The sequence below is a fragment of the Neodiprion lecontei genome, chromosome 1 (genome assembly GCF_021901455.1).
Source record: "Neodiprion lecontei isolate iyNeoLeco1 chromosome 1, iyNeoLeco1.1, whole genome shotgun sequence".
Classification (NCBI taxonomy): domain Eukaryota; kingdom Metazoa; phylum Arthropoda; class Insecta; order Hymenoptera; family Diprionidae; genus Neodiprion; species Neodiprion lecontei.
The window spans coordinates 2,014,485-2,037,235 of record NC_060260.1 but is presented as its reverse complement, the minus strand read 5'-3'; the positions used below and the strand labels follow the sequence as shown (position 1 = coordinate 2,037,235).

Here is a 22,751-nt window from a genome sequence, read left to right as displayed (position 1 = left end):
GGAATGATTGGAGCTGATTGGACCGTATCCTCGGGGAAGAACCCGGAGTGCATCCATCAAGGTTATGTCGTTGACGTATGCGAAAAGTATTAGTTAGTTGATAAACGGTGAGTAACACATCCAGGTCTGTAAAGTTGAAATCGAAACGGTCCTTGTTTCTCTCCTTAAAAATAATCACCGCGCTAGTTTCGTCTCTACGTTGCGCTTATGCGCGTGGAGAATAGTTCACGTCTTTTTTGTGCCACGTATAAACTAAGGTATAAACGACGCAGTTTATTTTGATTATAGTGCAATCGGCGCCGCGTTCGCGTAGCAATTACGATTAACCAAAAAGAAAAACAGTACCAAATAAACATGCCGCAAGTTTACGAAAACTTGGACGTCTTCCAGAACTATAATCAACAGGAGGATCAGATTTATCCGTTTCCTGATGGTAATTAGACGAAATTTCTTTTTGAGATTGTGTATCATATTTCCAGGATGCTACTGGGTACAATCTTTCAACCATTTCCTAATTTCATTCTCTTTATTCATATCATTTCTCCAATTTCGCTTCCGTTTGTTCAAATTGATGCTGAAACCTCCGCTATGTTTTCAGTCAATGGTACATATTGTGTTACTTAAATATTTCTGCTGTGATATACTGCAGAAATTTAGAACGGAGATGACTTCAGTTCGATTTGCACTAATGATAAAATTATGCACTTGTAACTTCCCATGTACACATAAACCACTTTTTGACTACCGAAATACGTACGACATATTCATTCGCGCACTGGTGTATATAATCATGCTAACAAACTCTAAATAGTTTCTGGGTTACCAACGTGGAATTTATCAGAATACAAATTGTACAGTTTCTTTATTTGATTTAGGCACAGAGCTGTGATTCATTATTTCAGTAATAAGAGGTGTCGCAATAACATATACCGAGATCCATGATTCCGGTAGTTCAATATTATAAAACCACAATTACCTATGATACCTTTTAATTTTACCAGTTGCCGTACATCTGAACTGAATAGACAAAGTGTACTTCGATCTCCCTTAGCAATCAGTGCAACGCTGATATTTCAATATATCGTGTATACAAGTTTACACTAACTGATTTGTTTATGACAATTCGAAAGAAATGGCCTGTTCACTTGTAACAAGTCGAATAATATCTTAATGGAGAAATTGTGGAATTATTTGACATGTCTTTGTGCAGTTATGATGAATAATCTCAGCCTGTTGAGTCCGAGCAACAGCTCACTGGATTCACAAATGACCAGCAGCACTCCGTCACCGATGTCGATATCACAATCGCCAAACCACACAATGTCATACTATACACTGAGTAATGTAACTGGCACGAGTATGTACATCTTTTTGGTTATTCAATAAATTAATTTCATAATGTTTTATTCAAATGTGATGATATTACGGTACTTGTACCTTCGCAGTGTTGGAAGACCGGTATATAAAAATTATTGAACAACCAGTAGACAAGTTTCGGTTCCGATACAAATCAGAGATGATGGGAACCCACGGGAGTCTTGCTGGCGCCAACAGCTCAAACAGCCGCAAGAAGCAAGCACCTACTGTTGAGGTATAAACAAAATAACAGAGTTTCATTGAATCTGCCTGTTGAAATATTCCAATTCATCGTTTTTGCTATCTTCGTTTAGTCATAAAATAATTATAACTATTTCACTGGTGTTCCAGCTGAAAAATTATCCAGGCAGCGCCGTCATTCGCTGTACGCTTGTAACAGCAGATCCAGATCGTAGGGGACCACATGCTCATCGTCTGGTACGCCGTGTTGGAAATTCAGACGAAGATGATCCGCACGAGCAAAAGGTTTCACCCGAACAAGGTTTTACAGTCTCGTAAGTGAACAGTCTAATTTTTTATTCATAAGACAACAATATTTATCTTCATTATTGTTGGAGTATGTATTCATAAAACTTAAGCTTGTATCTAGGTTCCACGGAATGGGGATCATCCACACTGCTAAAAAGCACATAAAAGATGAGCTTGTTAAAAAGAAAAGAATTACGGCTTTAGAAGAAGCAAAACGCAAAAATGTTAATGTCACATCGTTGACCATCCGCGATGAAGCAACGGTAATAAATTAAATATTGTATAATAATACATTGCCAGTACATTATACAATGTTATTATGCATATCAAATTATTTCGTTCAATTAGCTTACTCAACTTTGAACGCAAAATTTCTGTTAAAGATTAAAATGGAAGCAGAAGCTGCTCAAAAATGGATGAGTCTGAACAGTGTCGCATTATGCTTTCAAGCATTTACCCCAAATGCCAATGGCGTACTTTGTCCCATCACAGAACCAGTGTATTCGAACCCGATTAATAATCTCAGTGAGTAGAAGTGACCATTCATCTATCATTTGGGTACCAGAATTTTTTTATTGCCATTTTTTGTTCTTTTTATTACAGAAAGTGCCCTTACGGGAGAGCTCAAGATATGTAGAATCGACAAAACTGCAGGATCTTGTGATGGTAACGAGGAAGTTTTCATGCTGGTAGAAAAAGTGGGAAAAAGTGAGTATCGTTGTTTATACAACTCGTATTGTAGTTTTAATAAAGATAATATTGAATTGGAAGTGAATTAAGTTCTCTGTTGAAAGATTAATCGAATTAATATTATTGTCCCATATGTATTCAGATTCTCATTCTTATGTTACAGAAAACATCGTAATCAAATTCTTTGAAATGGATGAAAACAATGTAGAAATTTGGAGCGCTTTAGGCCACTTCACAGAGTTAGATGTTCATCATCAATACGCGATAGTGTTTCGGTCAGTTTGAACATTCAATTACTATAAATTAAAAATTGACAGAATATTATCGTATTGTCCCAAATATAAGCCGAGGTTTTTTTTAATCATTGACAGCACCCACCAAAATTGTCCTCGTCTTATATGCGGACCTGTCTTATGTACGGGTAACAGTAAAAAACACCCTGAACTGCTGTCAGAGAATTAAGGGTCGGTTTATATTCGTTTTGTAAATATATCACTTGTGTTTCAGAACGCCACCGTATAAAGACAAAGATATAACTGAACCAAAAGAGGTTTTTATAAAGTTATGCAGACCGACTGACGGAGAGTCTAGCGATCCATTACAGTTCACTTATAAACCCAATAACCGCATCGGTAAGGCGTATTTGCAACATGTACTATCATCAAATATATTCGCTTCCAATTCTCATTCAAAAACATTGACATGTCCTGATTTATGAACAGGTAGAAAGAGACCGCGCATGTCTTGCGAAAGTACTGAATTACAAACTCCTATCGCAATCAATCTCATGCAATCGGATGAAGGCACATCCATTTTCAACGTAAATAATTCAAGTGAAATCAACAAATTGTTGAGTGAGCATTGTACATCAAACGAGTTTCGGGAATACTCTGAAAATCTGGACTTAGAAGGTGAGCACTTAAACACCGAGACACGTGTTTGTTATGCTCGCATGTTTCAAAAATTTTTCCATCAGTATAGACGGTGAATAGATGATGAGTTATATACAAAATGTGTAAATCTTTGTTTATCCCCAGAGTACATCAATTTACTGCCAAAGGAAGTAAATGATAATGAAGAACTGAGATTAGATGGGCCTTTGAAAAAAAAAGTAAGCAACATTTAATTAGTCGTATCAAAATGACAAAGAAGAAACAATTGTATAATGTTTACATGTTTTCAGGAAACGGCTTCGTTTGCGGAGAATATTGTAAAACAAATTCGAATTATACTTCAGAAAAATGATCCAAATGGAAAGGAACGCATACTAGCGTTGCTCAAAGAGCGCACAGTCTATGGAGATTCTCCTCTCCATTCCGCGCTAAGACACGGACAAATGAATTTAGTTAAATATATTCTAATGTTACTTGCAAAGTACCCGGATTTCAAGCAAATTGTCGACTCTCAAACAAGTTCTGGCCGTGTAAGTTTTATTACGATTAACCCGCGGAAATGTAATATTTTCAATTCACTAATATTGCTCTATATTTTAGACATGCTTACATTACGCCGTAGAACAAAACCAACCTGCAGTAACAAAGGCTCTGCTCTTGATTGGGGCGGATGCAAGCGCGTGCGATGATCACGGTTTTTCACCGCTTCACAAGGCGGTCAAAAGTGCGTGAATTGATGAAATAATTTATTCCCAACGAATAAACTAATTGTTTGCATACTAATCGATTATTTGTGTCCCAAACAGTCCCAGAGGCGGGTCACTGTGTGGACGCACTATTAGAAGGAGGAAGTATAAGCGTCGAAACACGAGATGATACTGGCTGGACCGCTCTTCATCTGGCTGCTGAAGCCGGATCGCTACACGCTGTCAAGTCTCTTGTCAAAGCTGGCGTTGATGTTAACAGTACCGATATGTCTTACGGGCGTACAGCACTCCACATCGCCGTCGAAGGTGGCCACAAAGAAATCGTTGAATTCCTGTTAGAAAAGGTAGGTAGTGTTAATTTATATTGTGAAATCAAAATAATCGTTGAAACTCTATTTTATACTTTTTCTGAGCACTTTGTATGTCAATTCTCCACAGACGACAATCGACGTAAATAAGCGGAATTTCAGTGGAAACACCGCGCTGCACAGTGCTGTCGTCAACACCGGCGAACGAGCTGAGGAGCTCTGCAAGCTTCTGTTGAATCACGGGGCGAATCCCTCGATACCTAATAATAATCGCGATTCGTCGAAAGTGAGTTTTTTTATTTTCTAGAAATCTTTTGCGATCAACAAAGCTGTTAAGATCAAAGAGATTATCCTGTTCCTTCGACTGCCGCGAAGACTCGTAGATAATTGTACTGATAATTAAAACAAAAAAATTTCATTTCGTCCTGTTATTAAATTCATAGGAGTTGCAAACAACAACTATAAAAGATGAAGCGATATCCGATGATGAAGATGCCCAGGAAAGTGGTCAAACGTCGTTTGACCTCGCATCAAACAAACCTGAGGTAAATTGGGTTCCTTGAAAAATCGTACGCTTTTGTACGTGTATGGCTACGCACTAAGGTCTCAATGCCACGGAAATAATTACAGATTTTACAATTGCTTTCTGCGACTAATACGATAATAAAACAAGAAATCGAGGACGTACCCGAGGAAAGTGACGGTACTTTGCTGGACGAAAAAGCTATGACTCTTCTAGTTCCCATACTCGACGAATCGAAGGCATGGGAAAAAATCGTCACATCTTTGGGATATGATTTTCTGCAGTCTTCGCTCGAAACTTCAGGCCCCGTCAGTCCATCGCGGATGTTATTAAACTACTTAGACGTAAGTACTTCGATGACTTTATTTATCGTTGGTTTTGTCATACGAATTATATGCAAAAATTTAATAAGCTGTATCTTGTATTATTTTTTTAGATACAAGCTGAAGTTTCGATCAAAAAATTACGAACGTTATTGGTTGAATTAAATGAAACTAAAGCTGTTGATATAATCGATGAGATGATTTTGCGACGGAATACATCAAGTACAAAATGAATTTAACATCAGCAACATATAGCTATTTTAAAATCAGCTAATTACTCCAAAAACTTAATAAGGTAATAATAAAAGCATATCCCAGATTACGTTTGCTATAATTTCGCGTGATTAATGTAAATAGCTGATTAATTGATTACAAAATACCGGTAATATTGAGTATACACTGAGGTTTCGCATTTGTAAGTACAGAAACAGGATATTTTAATTTAATAAGAATGTAAAATTTATATATGCCAGAGTGAGGACTATAGATTGAACTTTGAACATTTTTCCAAGTCATAGTTTTTATAATTCTGAACCAATCGATGTTTCTTTTAGCTGATAAATTATTATTTTACTACATAAAATAGCTGTTTGTGTATAATTTTACTGTCAACGTATATCAACATTATTATAACTCTCTTATTATTATTACATATCTGAAAAAAGATGGTCAGAAGAATTTGCATTTAACTTCAAAATATATAAACCTGCCATTTAATATAGCATGTAAGTATTTTATCATTTTGAATCATACACCAACGTTCGAAATTACGTATACCATTCTAATTATGTAAGAAATGCATGAATCTTATCTATGATTGATGTACAGAAAACGTTAAACCGCCGTTACTATCAAATGATCTTACAATTGGCAGGCAGTATTCCAATGTAATCATATAATGATTTGTATTTTTCGAGAAAAAAAATTGGCGGATATATTTACGATTACTCGACCAAGTTTTGTCCCGAAGTTTATTTAATGATAATACCAATGTTCAATTTCATGAACAATGTATCACGGATATTCTAAGAAAATATTGTACATCTACGTTACGATATTGAAAATACAGAATTTTATTTTACATTTTGTCTAATCAGACCCGTTGTTGAATATGACTTCCCTATCTCTATACATCCTTTTGAAAGAGATCTGGTTGGACCCTTCTTCGAAGCTGAAGTAAAATAAGTTTCAATAAGAGTAAATTATCGGCGAACCAACGTCTTTTGGCCGATAATATAAATTACGTCAAGCGCGTATTATCGACGGTTGACCTCAGATTGCGAATAATTTGGGGTACGATTACCTTATCCATTCGTAATGCAATTAAAGAATTCACATCGCTTCAGAAATTGGTACTTGTAAAATACTGTATTTCGCATCTTGTAGGCATTAAAGTTGACGAGTCATTGATACTAACAAGACAAAAACAGATTATTACTTAGCTATGCGAAGACACTGTGATACTTTATATTTTACTGGAATCAAGGAACATTTTCATCTTCTTCGGCTTCATCTCATGATAAGTACTAATATCACTGGTCTGCAACTAAAAACTGCACAGGTTTTTTATATTGTTTCTTACGGATTTTCACTCACTGAAACCGGGAAAAATACTCAAAAAAATTCGATCGCGTCTGGTTTTTTTCTTGAACTCGTGTTTGTAGTCTCATTTAGAGTGATGGTATCCTATTCTTGATTTCAAAAATCCTATGCAAAAGTGATTTCTTACTTTCATTTAATATGTATTAGAGTGAATCTCAAGAATAACTACATACAGGGAAACAGAAAATTGAAAGCGGAAGCGTGTTCAGAGGTGTATCAAAGAGAAAAAGAAAAGGTTTCACAGGCGAAAAGAAGGAACATGGAATGTTAAATACATTTCATAAAGCAATTGTTATTTAATTTTGTAAGAAATATTGTTTAGTTCAATGTAATAAAATGATGATTTCTTCATAATTGTTAGCTTTTTTTATGCAAACACCTTGTATTTTTGTATGTGATGGAGGGAAATGGAATGCATTTTTGAATTCAGCACACTCGAAAACATAACATTTAAATATTTTTTTGCATACTTGTGTATTTTATATTATAGTACTATAAATTTTAATCCCGGACATGTACTGCGTTCTTGGAAAAAATTCACTACAATTCTCTGTCAAGGACGTTCCATCTGAAATGTAATTACATGATGTGAAATTACGCAATATACGAAACGCTACCGAGTCACTCTCCTTCGTTTATCATCCGAATCGATGATTTGCGCAACTTTGGCCAACATCGCTGCTACAGACGGATGTTATTACAGTCGTTGATTCGAATTTCTTCTTCACGAAAAATCCTCTAGAATACAATAGCATGGCAAGCTTTCATGTCGTCCGTCCGCCTGATCGGTCATTCAGGCAATTGGAGACGAATGAAATTCATGAGTTTCAAAAGGTTACAGACTCCAATCAACGAGGAAAAATTTAACCCAAGAAACTATGTTGGAGGATAAGTAGATCGGTCGGGATAAAAAATCAGAAAAAGAAAGAGAAGCGTTTGGATAATCCTCGACTATTATCGATGATACTCAACACGACTACAATGCCTTAGTAATGAATCTCAGGAAATTCGAATAATGCAAGTTAATATATAAACTCTTTGTATTATTCGAATTGGTTCAGATTCATTATTCTACTACACCGTAGGGATATTGCTTCATTCGTATCCATGGCTCTATCAATGGCGCGGCTAAAATTGCTCTAGCTGTTTGTAAACGTTTTTTTCTTTCTTTTTTTTTCTTGCTTTCGGATTAGACGGTCCGGCGGATTCGTCCTGGGAACAGAATGTAATATTCCCATGTACGGCTGATGAATATCCGTCGCAGTCGTTTTTGAAAGTATCCAAACGTTACACGTCTACTCAAAATACGTCTAATTTGCCGGCTTGAAATCGCTTCATCACTGGACACTTAAACGGTTCTGCTTTGTTCGCGTAGATTGAGAACTTCGGGTGTCTATCTACTGGTATAAATTATCGATACGCACATTTCTCAGACCATAAATTTTCCGACCGTCGTAAAGGAACGTTGCGATAGATACCATAAGGTGGATCGTCCTCAAAAAATGCCGAAACCGAATCCGAAACAAATCGTGACTTACACGCAGGTAAGTTCGAATTGGTAATTTATATTTCACATCCTCGTACACCGTTCAGGAATTCAAAAAATTATACAAGTACGAATCTGACTTTTGGCATAAGAAACGTGCACTACCAACTATTTTCTTCGGAAGTGATTGGGTGTAAAAACATTGGCATTTTAAACAACTTTTTTTTTGACAGTAGTTAAGTGAATTTCATACAACAAGTAATACCAAGTTATTAAACAATGTCTTGAATTTATTTGACGAGGATTAAAAAAAAATATTCATTGCAGACCAAGTAATCGCCATATTTGTTCTAACCCGTCCCACAAGTAGTGTTTTGCGGTGACCGTCATAATTTTTTCTCGGTCCATCCAAAATAAATCAAACGGGAAAAAAACTTAGTTAAAAAAAAAATCCCACGATCAGGCACTAGTTTCTTATGCTTTGAATATCTGTATAAACTTCATTTGAATCCATCGAGCTGTTTTTGAATTACAGAGGTCACCGACTTTGAAAAGACAGTTTCGAGATAAACAGATTTAAAGTTCGTTAGCAACTGCCGCAAGCTATCCGCCATCGAGGGTCATACAGCCCTTCAGTTATCGTAGGGTATCTCAGAAACCATTGATTAGATTTATTTGAAATTTTTAAAGAATGTTTTCGAAACATCATACTTTAAGAAAATACAAACAAAAAAAAATCGATTTTTTGAAAATCCAGAGTAGCCTTAACCTTTTAAAAGTACACAACGTTGCGAAATTTCATTGCGTAATTATAATCGCAACAACGTGTTTCAAGTGTGCTTCGATTACGAATGAGTATCTGATAAAATTTTACTTACAAGATAAACCAATTGTAACGATCAGCCGGGACGATTTTCTGATAGAATTCAAAACTATCGACTAATTTTTATATCAGAAAGGGTGAAAAGTTTCACATATTAATACACCCCAAAAGAAGAAGATGAATATAGAGCAACGTTTAGGAACAAAATGCCCGAGCATTAGCCACGATGAACTTTACGTGACTTTGAAAATCCAACGATGTGAGGGAAGATCGGTATTACGTTGAAAAATTACACCATCAGTTATGTTTTGTTTTGCACATTATGTAATGCTGAGAAATTTCTCATGATTATTATTACATTAGCCAGTGTACCTTTGCATACATTGTCAAAAAATTTATAGTTATTCATCAACAACAAATGGGTCCCCGCAGCGGCTGGCGAGAAATTTGCCACCATCAATCCAGCAAATGGGCAAAAAATTGCTGATATAGCGAAAGCCACCGAGGTAAGTGTTTATTCTAACGACTCATAGGAGATGAAAAAAAAGATGTAATTACGAATAGTTCCACCGTCCTGATCTTTGTGCGTATAGTCGTCACCGGTAAAAATGCCTGTCACTCGACACGAGAAGTATTTTTCTTTCATATTAGGTAATAGTTGGAAAAAAAACAGGCTGCTGATTCAGGATCCTTGAGTAGAGACCTCGAAACATTTAATCTTCACAGGTGGACATCAATAATGCGGTTGGGGTAGCTAAGAGGGCATTTGTCCGAGGTTCTCCATGGAGAAGATTAGATTCTTCAGCGCGCGGAAATCTCTTACACAAGGTTAATTTACCTCAAATTTGTCAACGTAGGATAAAACTATACTTGATTTTGTGAATGATTTTTTGCTGTTATCCGCGTCATTCGATTTGTTCAATAGTTGGCTGATCTTATTGTCGAAAATGTCGACGAACTGGCCAATCTGGAAGCGCTGGACAGTGGAAAGCCCTTCGCTAAGGCTTACATGGAAGTCCATGCCTGTTCGGCTATTATCCGCTACTATGCCGGCTGGCCTGATAAGATCTACGGGAAAACAATCCCCGTCGGCAAGTTTTCAGGAATTGATAATCAAAACTTGGCTGAACTGCGTCTACTTCCATTTTTTCCCGAAAACATCTGATGACCGTCGCAATTATTGGTTTCATTGTAGACGGCAATGCATTGGCCATGACGCGGAAGGAACCGATCGGCGTAGTCGGTCAAATCATTCCATGGAACTACCCCATTATTATGATGGGAATCAAGATCGGGCCAGCCCTGGCAGCTGGTTGCACGATAGTGTTGAAACCAGCCGAACAAACACCTCTGACCGCTCTTCGAGTAGCAAGTCTCGCTAAGGAGGCTGGATTTCCTCCCGGAGTCCTCAACGTTGTTCCAGGTTTTGGTCCCACTGCTGGAGCCGTGATCAGCGAGCATCCCGACGTCGTCAAAGTTGCGTTCACCGGATCTACCGAAGTAATCTTTCATTTTGTTCGTTGATAATCCCAGCGGTATGACTATAGGTTACTCTTTGCACAACACAATTTCATTTTAAGCGATAAAAGTTCCGTTTACAAAATCATCGTCTCAACAGGTTGGCCACATCATAATGCAAGCCGCGGGAAAAACAAATCTGAAACGCGTTACGCTCGAGTTGGGAGGGAAAAGCCCCTTTGTTATTTTCAACGAGGCTGATCGTGAGTAACGATGAAGCATTTAGTTTCCAATTTCTCATTACGTTGCTTGGAGCGTTCAACTTCATTATTACGACGGTCTACATCTGCGCAATGCTAAACGTAACATTATTTTCACGCAGTTGATGAGGCCGTACAAATCGCCCATGATAATTTATTTTCGAACTCTGGGCAAACTTGCCTCGCACCAACGCGAGTCTTCGTGCAGTCCGGAATTTACGACGAGTTTGTTAAGAAATCGACAGCTTTGGCTAAGGCGAGAAAAGTTGGCGATGCGTTTGAACCAAATGTACAGAATGGTCCTCAGGTGAGCGATTAGAATTTCGGCACGAAAAGACCGTTAGTCGCGATAATGTGAACTACAAAAATAAGGCCTACCTACCTGATGTCGTGATATCAAATTGGCAAGAGAATTAATTTCAATGTAACTTCAGATCGACGCGGAAAGCTTGGAGAAGATTCTCGCTCTGATCGAATCTGGCAAGAAAGAAGGCGCGAAATTGCAAACTGGCGGGAACCGGCTTGGCAAAGTCGGCTTCTTCGTTCAGCCTACCGTCTTCTCAGACGTCACCGATGACATGAGAATCGCTAAGGAAGAGGTGAGTCTGAAACCATGAGCAACTACCGATCAGTAAACCGATTTTATACAATTCCTGACGCGACGGTCCGCAGATCTTTGGACCGGTACAAACGATCTTCAAGTTCGATACCCTGGAGGAGGTGATCCAACGAGCAAACAATACCAATTACGGGTTGGCAGCCGGTGTCTGCACTAAGAACATTGAAACCGCACTAGAGTTTTCCAAGGCCATGGAGGCCGGTGTCGTATGGTGAGTAGAAAGAATCTGAAGACGAATGGATTGAAAGTATTTAGAAGAAGTCTAGTAACGAGTGACACGATCATATTTTCAGGGTGAACCAGTGGGGCGCTTTGGAACCGCAAGCGCCTTTTGGTGGCTACAAGGAATCTGGCATTGGAAGGGAAATGTAAGTCATCCGAGTTACCTAACCTCAGACAAGCAAATGACGCTCGATCGCGCAAGTACAACTCATTCTTATGTTCCAGGGGCGAAGAAGCTTTGAGCAACTATCTCGAGACCAAAACAATCTCGATTAAACTACCCTCGAATAATTAAGCTGTTCCGACGTTGAGGACCCATCCGATAGAGAATATCTTCCATGTCACCCGACTTCAGTTTCGTTTATATTTACTTCTACTTCTTCATTGTACTCAATACTTTTACTAAAACATTTGAAATGTAATTAGAAGTAGAGCGACACGTAATAGTTCCTGTATTTAGAATATTTTAGTGATTGTCAAACCACAGTTTAGAGCAACGTATGTACTATGTAGTAGCCATTGTATATTTGATGATTTTGATTTTATACCAAGTGAAATACAATGCGAGGCATATTCTTTGAACAAATATTGATATTACTTGTTCAGAAATAATTATTACCCACAGTTCCCTTTTGAAGTACAGAATTTCAAGTTCGGAATTTCATGAAATACGTAGGTGCGGAAAGTATTCAGTCCATGAAATATATTAGCAGAAACTATAAGAAATTTATTAGTTAAGCGAAACACTAATCTAACACAATGTAATATTAACGTGCAATCATTTATAGTTATTTATCTTCATATCGCTATGACGGGGATAAGTCGAAGTATGAACGGTTGTTTGGGAATTTTCCAAGACGCTATAATTGGCTCGAGTTATTTATGCATTTTAAAAGATAGCGACAAGAAATTATTGAAAAACAGAGTTAAAAGAGGCTGCAAGTGCCATAAAAAAAGAATTCCACAGACGGATTGAAGCCACAAATAACAATGCAACGAAAGAAAAACAGTTTTGATCGGTTTTTATTATTATTTTTTTTTAAGTTTGGTCACAGACACTTACAGCTTCTTTCGCTCTCCTCTACAATTATCTTTGAGCTGCGTTACAATATACGGTTTATTTTATTTTCTAAGTATAGCCAGGTACGTTTCAGGAGAGATGATATCACTAAATAAATGAAATGTTTTCTCCCTAATTGTTTTTAGCCTTCTAAAGATGCGAAAATGGTAATTATATTTTGTCAAGGTTACACGAGAGCGAGAGCTGCGTTAATGATGAGTGTAAATACGGATGCCTTGAAAAATCACTGCCGAGTTACTATTCAGCTCTAACCGTCCAAGCCATGAATTGCACAATTCCAACTGACAGCACAGAATATGACGGAGTTATGTAACGTAGCATCGGGAATTGGCAGTTTAAAATCTACAACAATTCCTTTGGAATCAATCCAATCCGGAAATTTATAGTTTAAGTCTAAAAATTTGTATTAGTTAGACATTAAAACACAATCGCCCATGCCCGACACTAACTGTAGAGAAGATTTCTACAAGGTAGCTTGAAAATAAAAATACGACGAGGCCACGCTCGGCTTATGATGGGAATGAACTTCAGTCGCATCCGAAACTCTGTCTGTACTCTATAATTTTCCATCTTTTTCAAATGATATTTGAATTTTAGGTTGTCGCTTATCATATCTATAATTTCTTCGATACGATAGTGCTGCTTGTACAGGCTCGTAATGTCGTCTTGATAACAAATACAGAGCGAATATATGGGGGTACAGTGATGGGAGAGCCTCTCACCAACAGACCTTGACTAACAATAAGTCATCGGCGTGTAATCGAGTTCTTCGTTTCAAGATCAGAAGCGTCTGGACTGCCGGCAAGCGACATTGCAGAGTAATAATCCTTAACCGCGAAGATGGCAAAACCGAACGCAAAGCAGCCTGTCACTTGCACCCAGGTAGGTTTACAATTTCAATATTCAACCGTAACTCTAAGGAGATATTCTAGTTTACCGGTTTAAATGTCGGAATTCATAAAAAAAAAAATAAAAAAATATCGGTACATATTTCTAGTATTCATTTCTAGTCTTATTATTGAGGTTTCAAGAACTTGGAATAAAATTTTTGCTTAAATAACAATTAAATTCAAAGAAGATCTGAGCCTGTAAATATGGCCGTGAAATAAAAACAGGTTGAGGTGGTTGGCATGATTCCAGTGCTCCCATTCATCGGAAACAGAAATGAAACCAATTTTTTTGATCAGTAAGAATGTCATTTGGTCAGGACCAAAGAGAAAAGATATTGAAATAATTAAACAAATGGTGATTGTCTGAAGAAAAAGTTAATTTCTTGCCCTGATTTTTTCCAGGTTTTTAATTTTTGTTAAATGGTAATAATAATAATTTCGCAATTCCCAATGTCTGGACTAGAGAGGGATATATACTGACGGTTCATACCAAATTTGAAGTCAATCGATTACGTAGAACTTGTAATATTATGTGAACCAAATTGAAAAAAGTAGTTTCGAGATAAATGGGTTTGAAATTGACGCGTTTTGACCTCGGTTTTAACGTTGATTTCCGTATCAGACGAAGTGAAAATTTTTCTTATTCCTGATCGAAAATTCCTGGGACATATAGGAGGTCTTCCACCGCTTTCGCAGCTTCCTCATAGGATCATTTCTAAAAGCGCAGAAAATATAATGAAAAGAACTTCGTGTTATTCTGTATCATGTCGTGTAATTTTTATACTGATTATCATTGTAGCGGCTTGGCTCTTGTAGGCGTGTACGACGATAAAAGTTATCTTGTAAATACGCCGCGCGCCGTGATAAGAAACAGAAAAATGTTTCTACAAATTGTATACAGCTATCAGTCGAACAGTTTCTTGATAAGATGTCAAAATAATTATACTTAACATCTAAATGCTGGCAAACGAATAGTTGCAATTCTCATCAATGTAAAAACCGGGTCGAAATAATTCAAGACCATTTTACAAGCTTGTTGTTAATTATAGAGATATCAACAGTTCTAATTTGACGGTCGAAAATATTTACAGCTATTCATCAACAACGAATGGGTCCCCGCAGTGAGTGGCAAGAAATTCGCCACCATTAATCCAGCAAGCGGAGAAAAAATTGCCGACATAGCCGAAGCTGACAAGGTGAAATTTTTTTCCATGTTAGAACGTTTGTACACATCTTCTTTCCGTATTTAATTCGCAAAACCATTCACGCTATCACACTGTAGTCCTATAAATTGAACATCGTTTTGTTTCTGAATGCACAAACTTCTAACAAACATAAGGTAATAACGACAGCCGCCCCATATTAACTCCAAATACCTTAATTTCTATAGGTTGACGTTGAGAAAGCGGTTGCAGCGGCTAAAAAGGCATTCGCCCGAGGTTCAGCTTGGAGAAGTTTAGATGCATCGGCGCGTGGAAATCTATTGAACAAGGTCGATTCTCTTTCCGTTCACTATGGCCGACTTTCATAACTCGCGCTGTAAACACGTTTTATCTGCTCGACAGTTGGCCGATTTGATCATCAAAAACGTCGACGAATTGGCCAGCTTGGAGTCCATCGACAATGGAAAACCATTCAAGGAAGCCTACGGAGAAGTCTACGGCTGCGCGGCTTTTCTCCGTTACTATGCCGGCTGGACCGACAAGATTCACGGGAGCACCATCCCGGCTGGTGAGTTCTCGGGACTTGATTTAAATCTGAATTGAACTGATCGTCGCGATTTTTGGTTCCGGAACAGACGGAAACTCGTTCACCTTAACGAGGAAGGAGCCGATCGGCGTAGTCGGTCAAATCACCCCATGGAACTATCCCATGATTATGATTGGACTCAAGCTAGGGCCAGCCCTGGCAGCTGGTTGCACGATAGTGTTGAAACCAGCCGAACAAACGCCTCTGACCGCTCTTCGAGTAGCAAGTCTCGCTAAGGAGGCCGGATTTCCTCCCGGAGTCCTCAACGTTGTTCCAGGTTTCGGTCCCACTGCTGGAGCCGCGATTAGCGAACACGCCGACGTCGCCAAGGTTGCATTTACCGGATCTACCGAGGTAACCTTTCGCTTTTCTCGCTGATAATCTGGGCAGTATGACTACGGGTTACTCTTTGCACAGCACGATTTTATTTTAAGCGACAAAAGTTCCGTTTCCAAAATCACCGTCTCAACAGGTTGGCCACATCATAATGCAAGCCGCGGGAAAAACAAATCTGAAACGCGTCACGCTGGAGTTGGGAGGGAAAAGCCCCTTTGTCATTTTCAACGACGCTGACCGTGAGTACATATTTCATATGGATATTATTCGGCAGTCTTAGGACAGTCATATATACCAGTTAAACTAGTTTTATAACACTGGACCACGACTAGGAATACATAAAAAAATATCGACTTACAGCAATTTGAATAATACACCGATTCCTGATTAGCAATACGAGTTGGTGAAAGGAAACAAAATATTTCGAGTACATTAGAGACTCCTGAACAATTGTTTCAATCAAACGATTGCAGAAGTGAAACGACATTTGTTTTATTTAGTTGACGAAGCCGTAAAGGTTGCCCACGATAATTTGTTCCAAAATGCTGGGCAAACCTGTTGTGCACCAACTCGAGTCTTCGTGCAGTCCGGAATTTACGACGAGTTTGTTAAGAAATCGACAGCTTTGGCTAAGGAGAGAAAAGTTGGCGATGCCTTTGAACCAAATGTACAGACCGGTCCTCAGGTGAGCGATTAAAATTTAGATACGAAAAGATCGTTAGTCGCGATAATGAGATCTACAAAAAAAACGTCCCACTTATCTCATTTGGCCATAACAAACTGACAAAGAAGTTAATTGCAATGTTATTTTAGATCGACACGGAAAGTTTCGAGAAGATTTTGGGTTTGATTGAATCTGGCAAGAAACAAGGCGCGAAATTGCAAACTGGCGGAAGCCGGCTTGGTAAAGTTGGTTTCTTCGTTCAGCCTACCGTCTTCTCAGACGTCACCGACGAGATGAGAATCGCTAAGGAAGAGGTGAGTCTGAAATCATGACCAATACCGATCAGTAATCCGATTTTATACAATTCATGACGCAATGGTCTGCAGATCTTTGGACCGGTACAACCGATCTTCAAGTTCGAAACCCTGGAGGAGGTGATCCAACGAGCAAACAATACCAATTACGGGTTGGCAGCCGGTGTTTACACTAAGAACATCGAAACCGCACTAGAATTTTCCAAGGCCATAGAGTCCGGTGTCGTCTGGTAAGTTGCAAAAAAATTTGAAGACAGACGGATTGAAAGCCTTAGGAGAAATTTATTAACGAGTGGCACGATCATATTCTCAGGGTGAACCAGTGGGGTGCTTTGGGACCGCAAGCGCCTTTTGGTGGCTACAAGGAATCTGGCATTGGAAGGGAAATGTAAGTCATCCGAGTTACCTAACCTCAGACCAGCAGATGACGCTCGATCGCGCAAGTACAACTCATTCTTATGTTCCAGGGGCGAAGAAGCTTTGAGCAACTATCTCGAAGTCAAAACCATCTCGATCAAACTACCCTCGAATCATTAAGCTTGCCCAACGTCGCAGACACACCTAAGAGAAAGATTTACACAGCAGATGATCATCTCTCGGAGTCCAAATGCCTGCCATCATTTTCTATTTCTTCTGGGTATCTCTTAATTCAGAATGATAATAAAAATGGAGTGTGGTGGTAATTGATCCACAGCCTACACTAATGACTACGGCATAAAAATCGATGTACACTTTGTAACAATCTTTATACTTCTCAATGAACAATAAAAACTAAAACTTAACGTTCAGAAATGATCCTCAAGTTTAATAACTTCGACTGAATTATTCTACCAACACGATCCAAAGTTTCTAGGGTATTTCGTTAAACTGTCTCGGTATTTCTTGAAACGCTTGAAACGGTAGTTGGATTCGCTGTATAACCCGCCGACAGATTTAAAATCGATCGAATATTATGCCTACTGCTGTACCTATACTACGATCTGTGAGGAATATCGTAAATAAAATTGTTCCGAAAGACCCTGACGGCAGCTGGTCAAGGTGAAGAATTACGCAACGTGACTCCCGCGCGGACGGAAGACGTAAGAAAAAAATTACTGATAACCCTAAATATAACCCTATATGTATCTCCTTATACATTGTGCATGCAGAGAAGAAACTTCTTACTCACACATAAACCGGGCACAGGAAAACAAATTCGAACTCACTGGTGATGAGAGAAATTAACGACAACAGAGTCAGGGCGTCTAGGTGGTCTAGTGGAGTAAGGCTCCGGTCAAGCATCTCTAGACGCCAGGTTCGATTCCTGGCTCCGTCGTTAATTTTTCGAAATCACCAATTTTTCGAATTTACATTCTTTCAACAAATATTCTCTCGTAGATTAATGATTTGCACATCCGCATATCATTCAATAGATGGCATTGCTTGTCTTACGGGCTTCTCATCGGAAGCAAGGATTCAAAAAGGGTAAACACAACATCAACACATTAGAGTCTCCTTATACATCGTGCATGCAGAGAAGAAACTTCTTACTCACACCTAAATATAAGATTTCATATGGCTTAAACTTGGGACAGATCAACTTCTTGTACAACAAACCTGTATTCGACATCTTATTGCGTCATGTTTTTTTTCAAGTTTGTAGGTAATGTAAGAGATAATCCAACCAATGCGAAACGTAAGTTTGCGGTTTGGAACTCTGGAAGGAGTGCCAATAAATCCACGAGATAAGGTCCGATATTACCACACTCCGAGGCTTTAAAACCAGAATAGACCCGCGAACATTTAGTGGTTTGCAAACGTCTGCATAAACATCTCTACAAACATGTCTGTCACACTCGATCCACCGAAAGGAAACCCAAACACAAAAATAAACTACACCAAGGTGCGCTATCGCATTTTTTTAATAGTGAACACCCGGCCGGTGGTAAAACCGAGAAACCGAAATAATATAAAAGTTTTTTCATATGAATACAGAAATGAATCGTTGCTCGTAGTGTACGTATAAAACAATTTTTGAACGACGGCAAAGTCTCAGCGGCATGAAAAGAATTAAAAAACCATACTGTGCTATGAATTTCCACATACATGATTAATATGTGAAATTATTTATATCAGTTTAATAATTAAAATCGAAGATTTTATGAAATTCTGAAATATCATTCTCTTGGCTGCAAAATCAAACTTTTTCGACAAATGGTAATTTTTCTGTGTTTAGTACCGACCAACTTATAATAATCACGTACAATAATCCCAGGTAAAAAATCCGTGTAAACCTGTGCTATAAAAACTATTAAATCGTTATTATCTATCCCAGGACTACAGAAGCAAACTTTGATGGGGCTATATAGATCTTTGCATTCTTTTGATGCACGATAAATAAAAAAATAATGAACTTAGCCCAGGAAAAATTTTGAAAAACAAAAAAATTATTTTTTATGCAGAGTGGTGTAATCCATCTCTTGCTTCAACGTTGACTATCGAAAACTCGTTTAGACTAGATTTGCATTTTGCCGATAACGATTTATTATGTTGGTGATCCAATCGATTATTACCCTTCGCAATCGCGTAGTAAGCAAAATGGTAATGTCAGCGTCGTTACAAAATTTATCAATACTGCTGTTGCGAAACTAATGATGTACAAATAATGATCTGATATCAATGATGTACAAATTTGAAGATGAACTTACGCGGGTCAGGGGTTGATCATATTTTCGTAAGATGCAATCGCAGCTGTGTGTAATTAAGAGTTTATTCAACGTTATAAAAGTTTTACGTTTGATTAAACTGCACAGATTTTCATCAACAATGAATTCGTCGACGCGGTAAGCGGTAAGACGTTTCCTGTCCTGAATCCTGCAACAGAAAAATTAATAGCTCAAACGGCTGAAGGTGACAAGGTGAGTTGAATTTAAGACGCGTTAAACAAGTTCTGCCGTCATGGCTTCGGCGTTACAGGTCATTCCGCTTAAAATAACCAGTAAATTTTTCACCCATAGGCCGACGTTGACAAGGCAGTGGCAGCAGCAAAAAAAGCTTTCGCCAGGGGATCGGTATGGCGATCGATGGATGCCTCAGCCCGTGGAGCTCTTCTCTACAAGGTCGGTATCCCAGTGATAGGATCAGCGTTGCTCATTAATCTAATTGTTGTTTTGATTACATAATTTCATCATATTATATAATTCATCTATCCGCTAGCATATAACGAGGGTCTGATTTTCTCTGCTTTTGCGCAGCTGGCCGATCTGATCGAGGAAAATGTGAACGAATTGGCAAACCTGGAATCAATTGAAAATGGAAAACCCTTCCCTGCGGCGTACCAGTTCACAGCAATGACCGCGCATTTTGTACGATATTACGCTGGCTGGACGGATAAGATTCACGGAACGACTATTCCCGTCGGTGAGTTGGGTGAAATACAAGTTCTTGCTCGGGTCGAACAATTCGAATGCCACAATAACGGTAAAAACTGGTTTGCCTCAGACGGAAATTCTTTCACTTTGACGCGGAAGGAGCCGGTCGGTGTGGTCGGGCAGATCATACCTTGGAATTACCCGATTCTCATGTTCGGGTTGAAGTTGGGGCCTGCATTGGCGGCGGGCTGCACACTGGTAGTAAAGCCGGCCGAACAAACACCGCTGACTTCGATTAGGCTGGCCCAGCTCGTCAAGGAGGCCGGGTTTCCTCCTGGAGTCGTCAACGTTGTGCCAGGCTACGGTCCTACAGCCGGAGCGGCGATCAGCCACCACCCTGACATCGCCAAGGTCGCGTTCACCGGTTCATCAGAGGTGATTATTGACCCCCCAGAGTTTCAGGTCCCCGTGAAACCTGGACCATTGTGACAAACACCGTCTCACTGTATGCGAATAACATCGACAGGTTGGACACATCATATTGAAAGCTGCTGGGGAGAGTAATTTGAAGCGTGTAACCCTCGAGCTGGGAGGAAAGAGTCCTCTCGTTGTCTTCGACGACGCTGACCGTGAGTAAGAGGGCGTTAAAAAGCTGCATGTTTACATCTTGTCTACACAATAGTTTCCTTCTCAATGCAGTTGATGCAGCTGTGGAAGACGCCTACAGTCTGTTCTCCAACGCTGGTCAGGCGTGCATAGCACCCTCAAGGGTCTTCGTTCAGTCTGGGGTTTACGACAAGTTCGTAAAGAAAGCCGTCGCCGTTGCTTCCGCGACAAAAGTCGGAGACGCTTTTACTCCCGGGTGTCAGCAAGGTCCTCAAGTGGGTGAAACATCCTGACAACATGAGACTCCTACAGTTGCTCAGCCGAGAATTAACCGACGCGATTTGCTTTCAGATCGACTTGGATACTGTTGACAAGGTTCTGGGATTGATCGAATCGGCGAAGAGAGAAGGCGCGAAACTGGAAACCGGTGGAAAACGTATAGAATCAAACGGGTACTTCATCGAGCCCACGGTATTCTCGAACGTTACTGACAACATGCGAATCGCCAAGGAAGAAGTAAATCCGTGATTTCGGTCAAGATCTATCGTCGACTGACACTGGCTGATTCCCAATTGTAATTTTACATTTTACAGATATTCGGACCGGTGCAGTCTATTTTCAAGTTCGACACTCTCGAAGAGGTTATCCAAAGGTCAAATGACACCAATTACGGACTGGCAGCCGGTGTCTTCACCAAGAACATTGAGGTTGCTCTTGAGTACGCGAAGGCCGTGGAAGCAGGAAACGTATGGTAGGATCAAATTTCCGTAACAGCGATGTACAGAATCATTTCGAGAATTTGCTAACTATTTGATGGTACACTTATCTCTTTAGGGTGAATCGGTACAACGCCTTTAGTCCGCAAGCACCATTCGGTGGTTACAAAGAGTCCGGCATGGGACGTGAAATGTAAGTTGAATTGTCTAGCTTTATCAGTCTAGCAATTTCATTGTTCAAAGATTGGCATGAATAAGGAAATTTCCTTTCCACAGGGGCAAGGAAGGGTTGGATGCCTACCTCGAAACTAAAACCATTTCAATCAAACTGCCATCCAATCATTGAGCTGACTTCGAAACCTATGGTCAAGACTGATGATTTTCATTTATCTCCGCTGGCACATATAACGGTCAATAAACTCTGATGACAAATGTATCAAAATAAAAATCCATAATGTTGTTGAAAAAGCAAATTAATTCCGATAACCTATAACAAATGTTATAAAAGTAAGGAATTATTTTCGCAACACCTGTTGTAAAGCATCATCTGAGATAAGGTTAAAGACAGCTAGACATTTGGCGTCTAGTTCTCAAATCAAATGAATAAGGGACGTGATTGCAGTGTCTAATCAGCTTGATACCTTGAATCGAGTTGTAGGAATGAATTAAAAGAACGTGCACGGCTTCGTGTGATAAAAAATTAGATACGAAAATAATTATACGAGACGCTTTCCGTAATGTGAGCAATGTCTTTTCAAACATTTCAGTTTTGATAAAGCGTTTTTCGGCCATGCGATAAGATTACAAATGGAGCTGTTTTATCCGACATGGGCGGATGCTTATCCCGCGATCATCTAGCACTTATCTACGTTTCGCTGATTATCGATTAGATTTGTAACCGTTAGGAAAAGTAGTATTTGATTCTGATCAAGGTCCAGAATTGACAACTGTTTAAAATTGGTTTTCTGAAGAGAAATGACGAAAAACATGCTGTAATTATCTTGGATAATAGCGATTCATAGTTTTGGGAAGGTGATTAATGAAGAACTGCGAATTTTCCGAGGCACCAGATCTGAATCCTTGAGGATTGAAGGCCAAAAAATAAAAACAACAAATAATCATGACGTTCTATCCTATCTTGTAACCCACGAGTTTTAACTGATGATAATAGATTTGGTTACCTATTAAAAATGGCAATCGAAAATACACCCATAGTCAGTAAAAATTCGGAGAGCAATACTGAACGACTTCATCACGATCGTTTGTATGGTACAAAGAGTGATAAA

At 39.0% G+C, this 22,751-nt stretch overlaps 4 protein-coding genes across 5 annotated transcripts; all 4 read left to right on the top strand.

The window, feature by feature from the left end:
- Positions 1-15: 15 nt before the first annotated feature.
- On the top strand, positions 16-6,370 carry LOC107227385 (nuclear factor NF-kappa-B p105 subunit). Of its 2 annotated transcripts, XM_015668510.2 has the most exons (19): positions 17-107; positions 289-433; positions 1,211-1,357; positions 1,446-1,591; positions 1,708-1,871; positions 1,967-2,108; positions 2,229-2,370; positions 2,449-2,553; positions 2,699-2,810; positions 3,043-3,167; positions 3,258-3,446; positions 3,573-3,646; positions 3,719-3,958; positions 4,029-4,152; positions 4,235-4,479; positions 4,574-4,729; positions 4,887-4,988; positions 5,074-5,310; positions 5,403-6,370. In XM_015668510.2, exons 2-19 carry the CDS (start codon positions 355-357, stop codon positions 5,520-5,522), a joined length of 2,649 nt encoding a protein of 882 aa, XP_015523996.2. In that variant the 5' UTR covers positions 17-107; positions 289-354; the 3' UTR covers positions 5,523-6,370. The 2 variants fall into 2 exon arrangements, with proteins under 2 accessions (XP_015523997.2, XP_015523996.2); XM_015668511.2 differs by lacking the exon at positions 289-433 and having other exon boundaries at positions 16-107.
- A 1,767-nt stretch (positions 6,371-8,137) lies between these two features.
- LOC107227384 (aldehyde dehydrogenase 1A1) lies at positions 8,138-12,345 on the top strand. The gene is made up of 11 exons (XM_015668508.2): positions 8,138-8,435; positions 9,602-9,706; positions 9,927-10,028; positions 10,126-10,291; positions 10,396-10,700; positions 10,819-10,921; positions 11,041-11,225; positions 11,353-11,517; positions 11,591-11,748; positions 11,831-11,905; positions 11,985-12,345. Exons 1-11 carry the CDS (start codon positions 8,394-8,396, stop codon positions 12,052-12,054), a joined length of 1,476 nt encoding a protein of 491 aa, XP_015523994.1. The 5' UTR covers positions 8,138-8,393; the 3' UTR covers positions 12,055-12,345.
- Positions 12,346-13,568: 1,223 nt separating this feature from the next.
- On the top strand, positions 13,569-17,585 carry LOC107227383 (aldehyde dehydrogenase 1A1). Its single transcript, XM_015668506.2, has 11 exons — positions 13,569-13,722; positions 14,822-14,926; positions 15,121-15,222; positions 15,296-15,461; positions 15,529-15,833; positions 15,952-16,054; positions 16,316-16,500; positions 16,629-16,793; positions 16,866-17,023; positions 17,107-17,181; positions 17,261-17,585. The coding sequence occupies exons 1-11, from the start codon at positions 13,681-13,683 to the stop codon at positions 17,328-17,330; spliced, it is 1,476 nt and encodes a 491-aa protein (XP_015523992.2). The 5' UTR covers positions 13,569-13,680; the 3' UTR covers positions 17,331-17,585.
- Positions 17,586-18,501: 916 nt separating this feature from the next.
- LOC107227381 (aldehyde dehydrogenase 1A1) lies at positions 18,502-21,933 on the top strand. The gene is made up of 11 exons (XM_015668504.2): positions 18,502-18,675; positions 19,586-19,690; positions 19,790-19,891; positions 20,027-20,192; positions 20,274-20,578; positions 20,670-20,772; positions 20,843-21,024; positions 21,101-21,265; positions 21,343-21,500; positions 21,584-21,658; positions 21,742-21,933. The coding sequence occupies exons 1-11, from the start codon at positions 18,616-18,618 to the stop codon at positions 21,809-21,811; spliced, it is 1,491 nt and encodes a 496-aa protein (XP_015523990.2). The 5' UTR covers positions 18,502-18,615; the 3' UTR covers positions 21,812-21,933.
- The last annotated feature ends 818 nt before the right edge of the window (positions 21,934-22,751 follow it).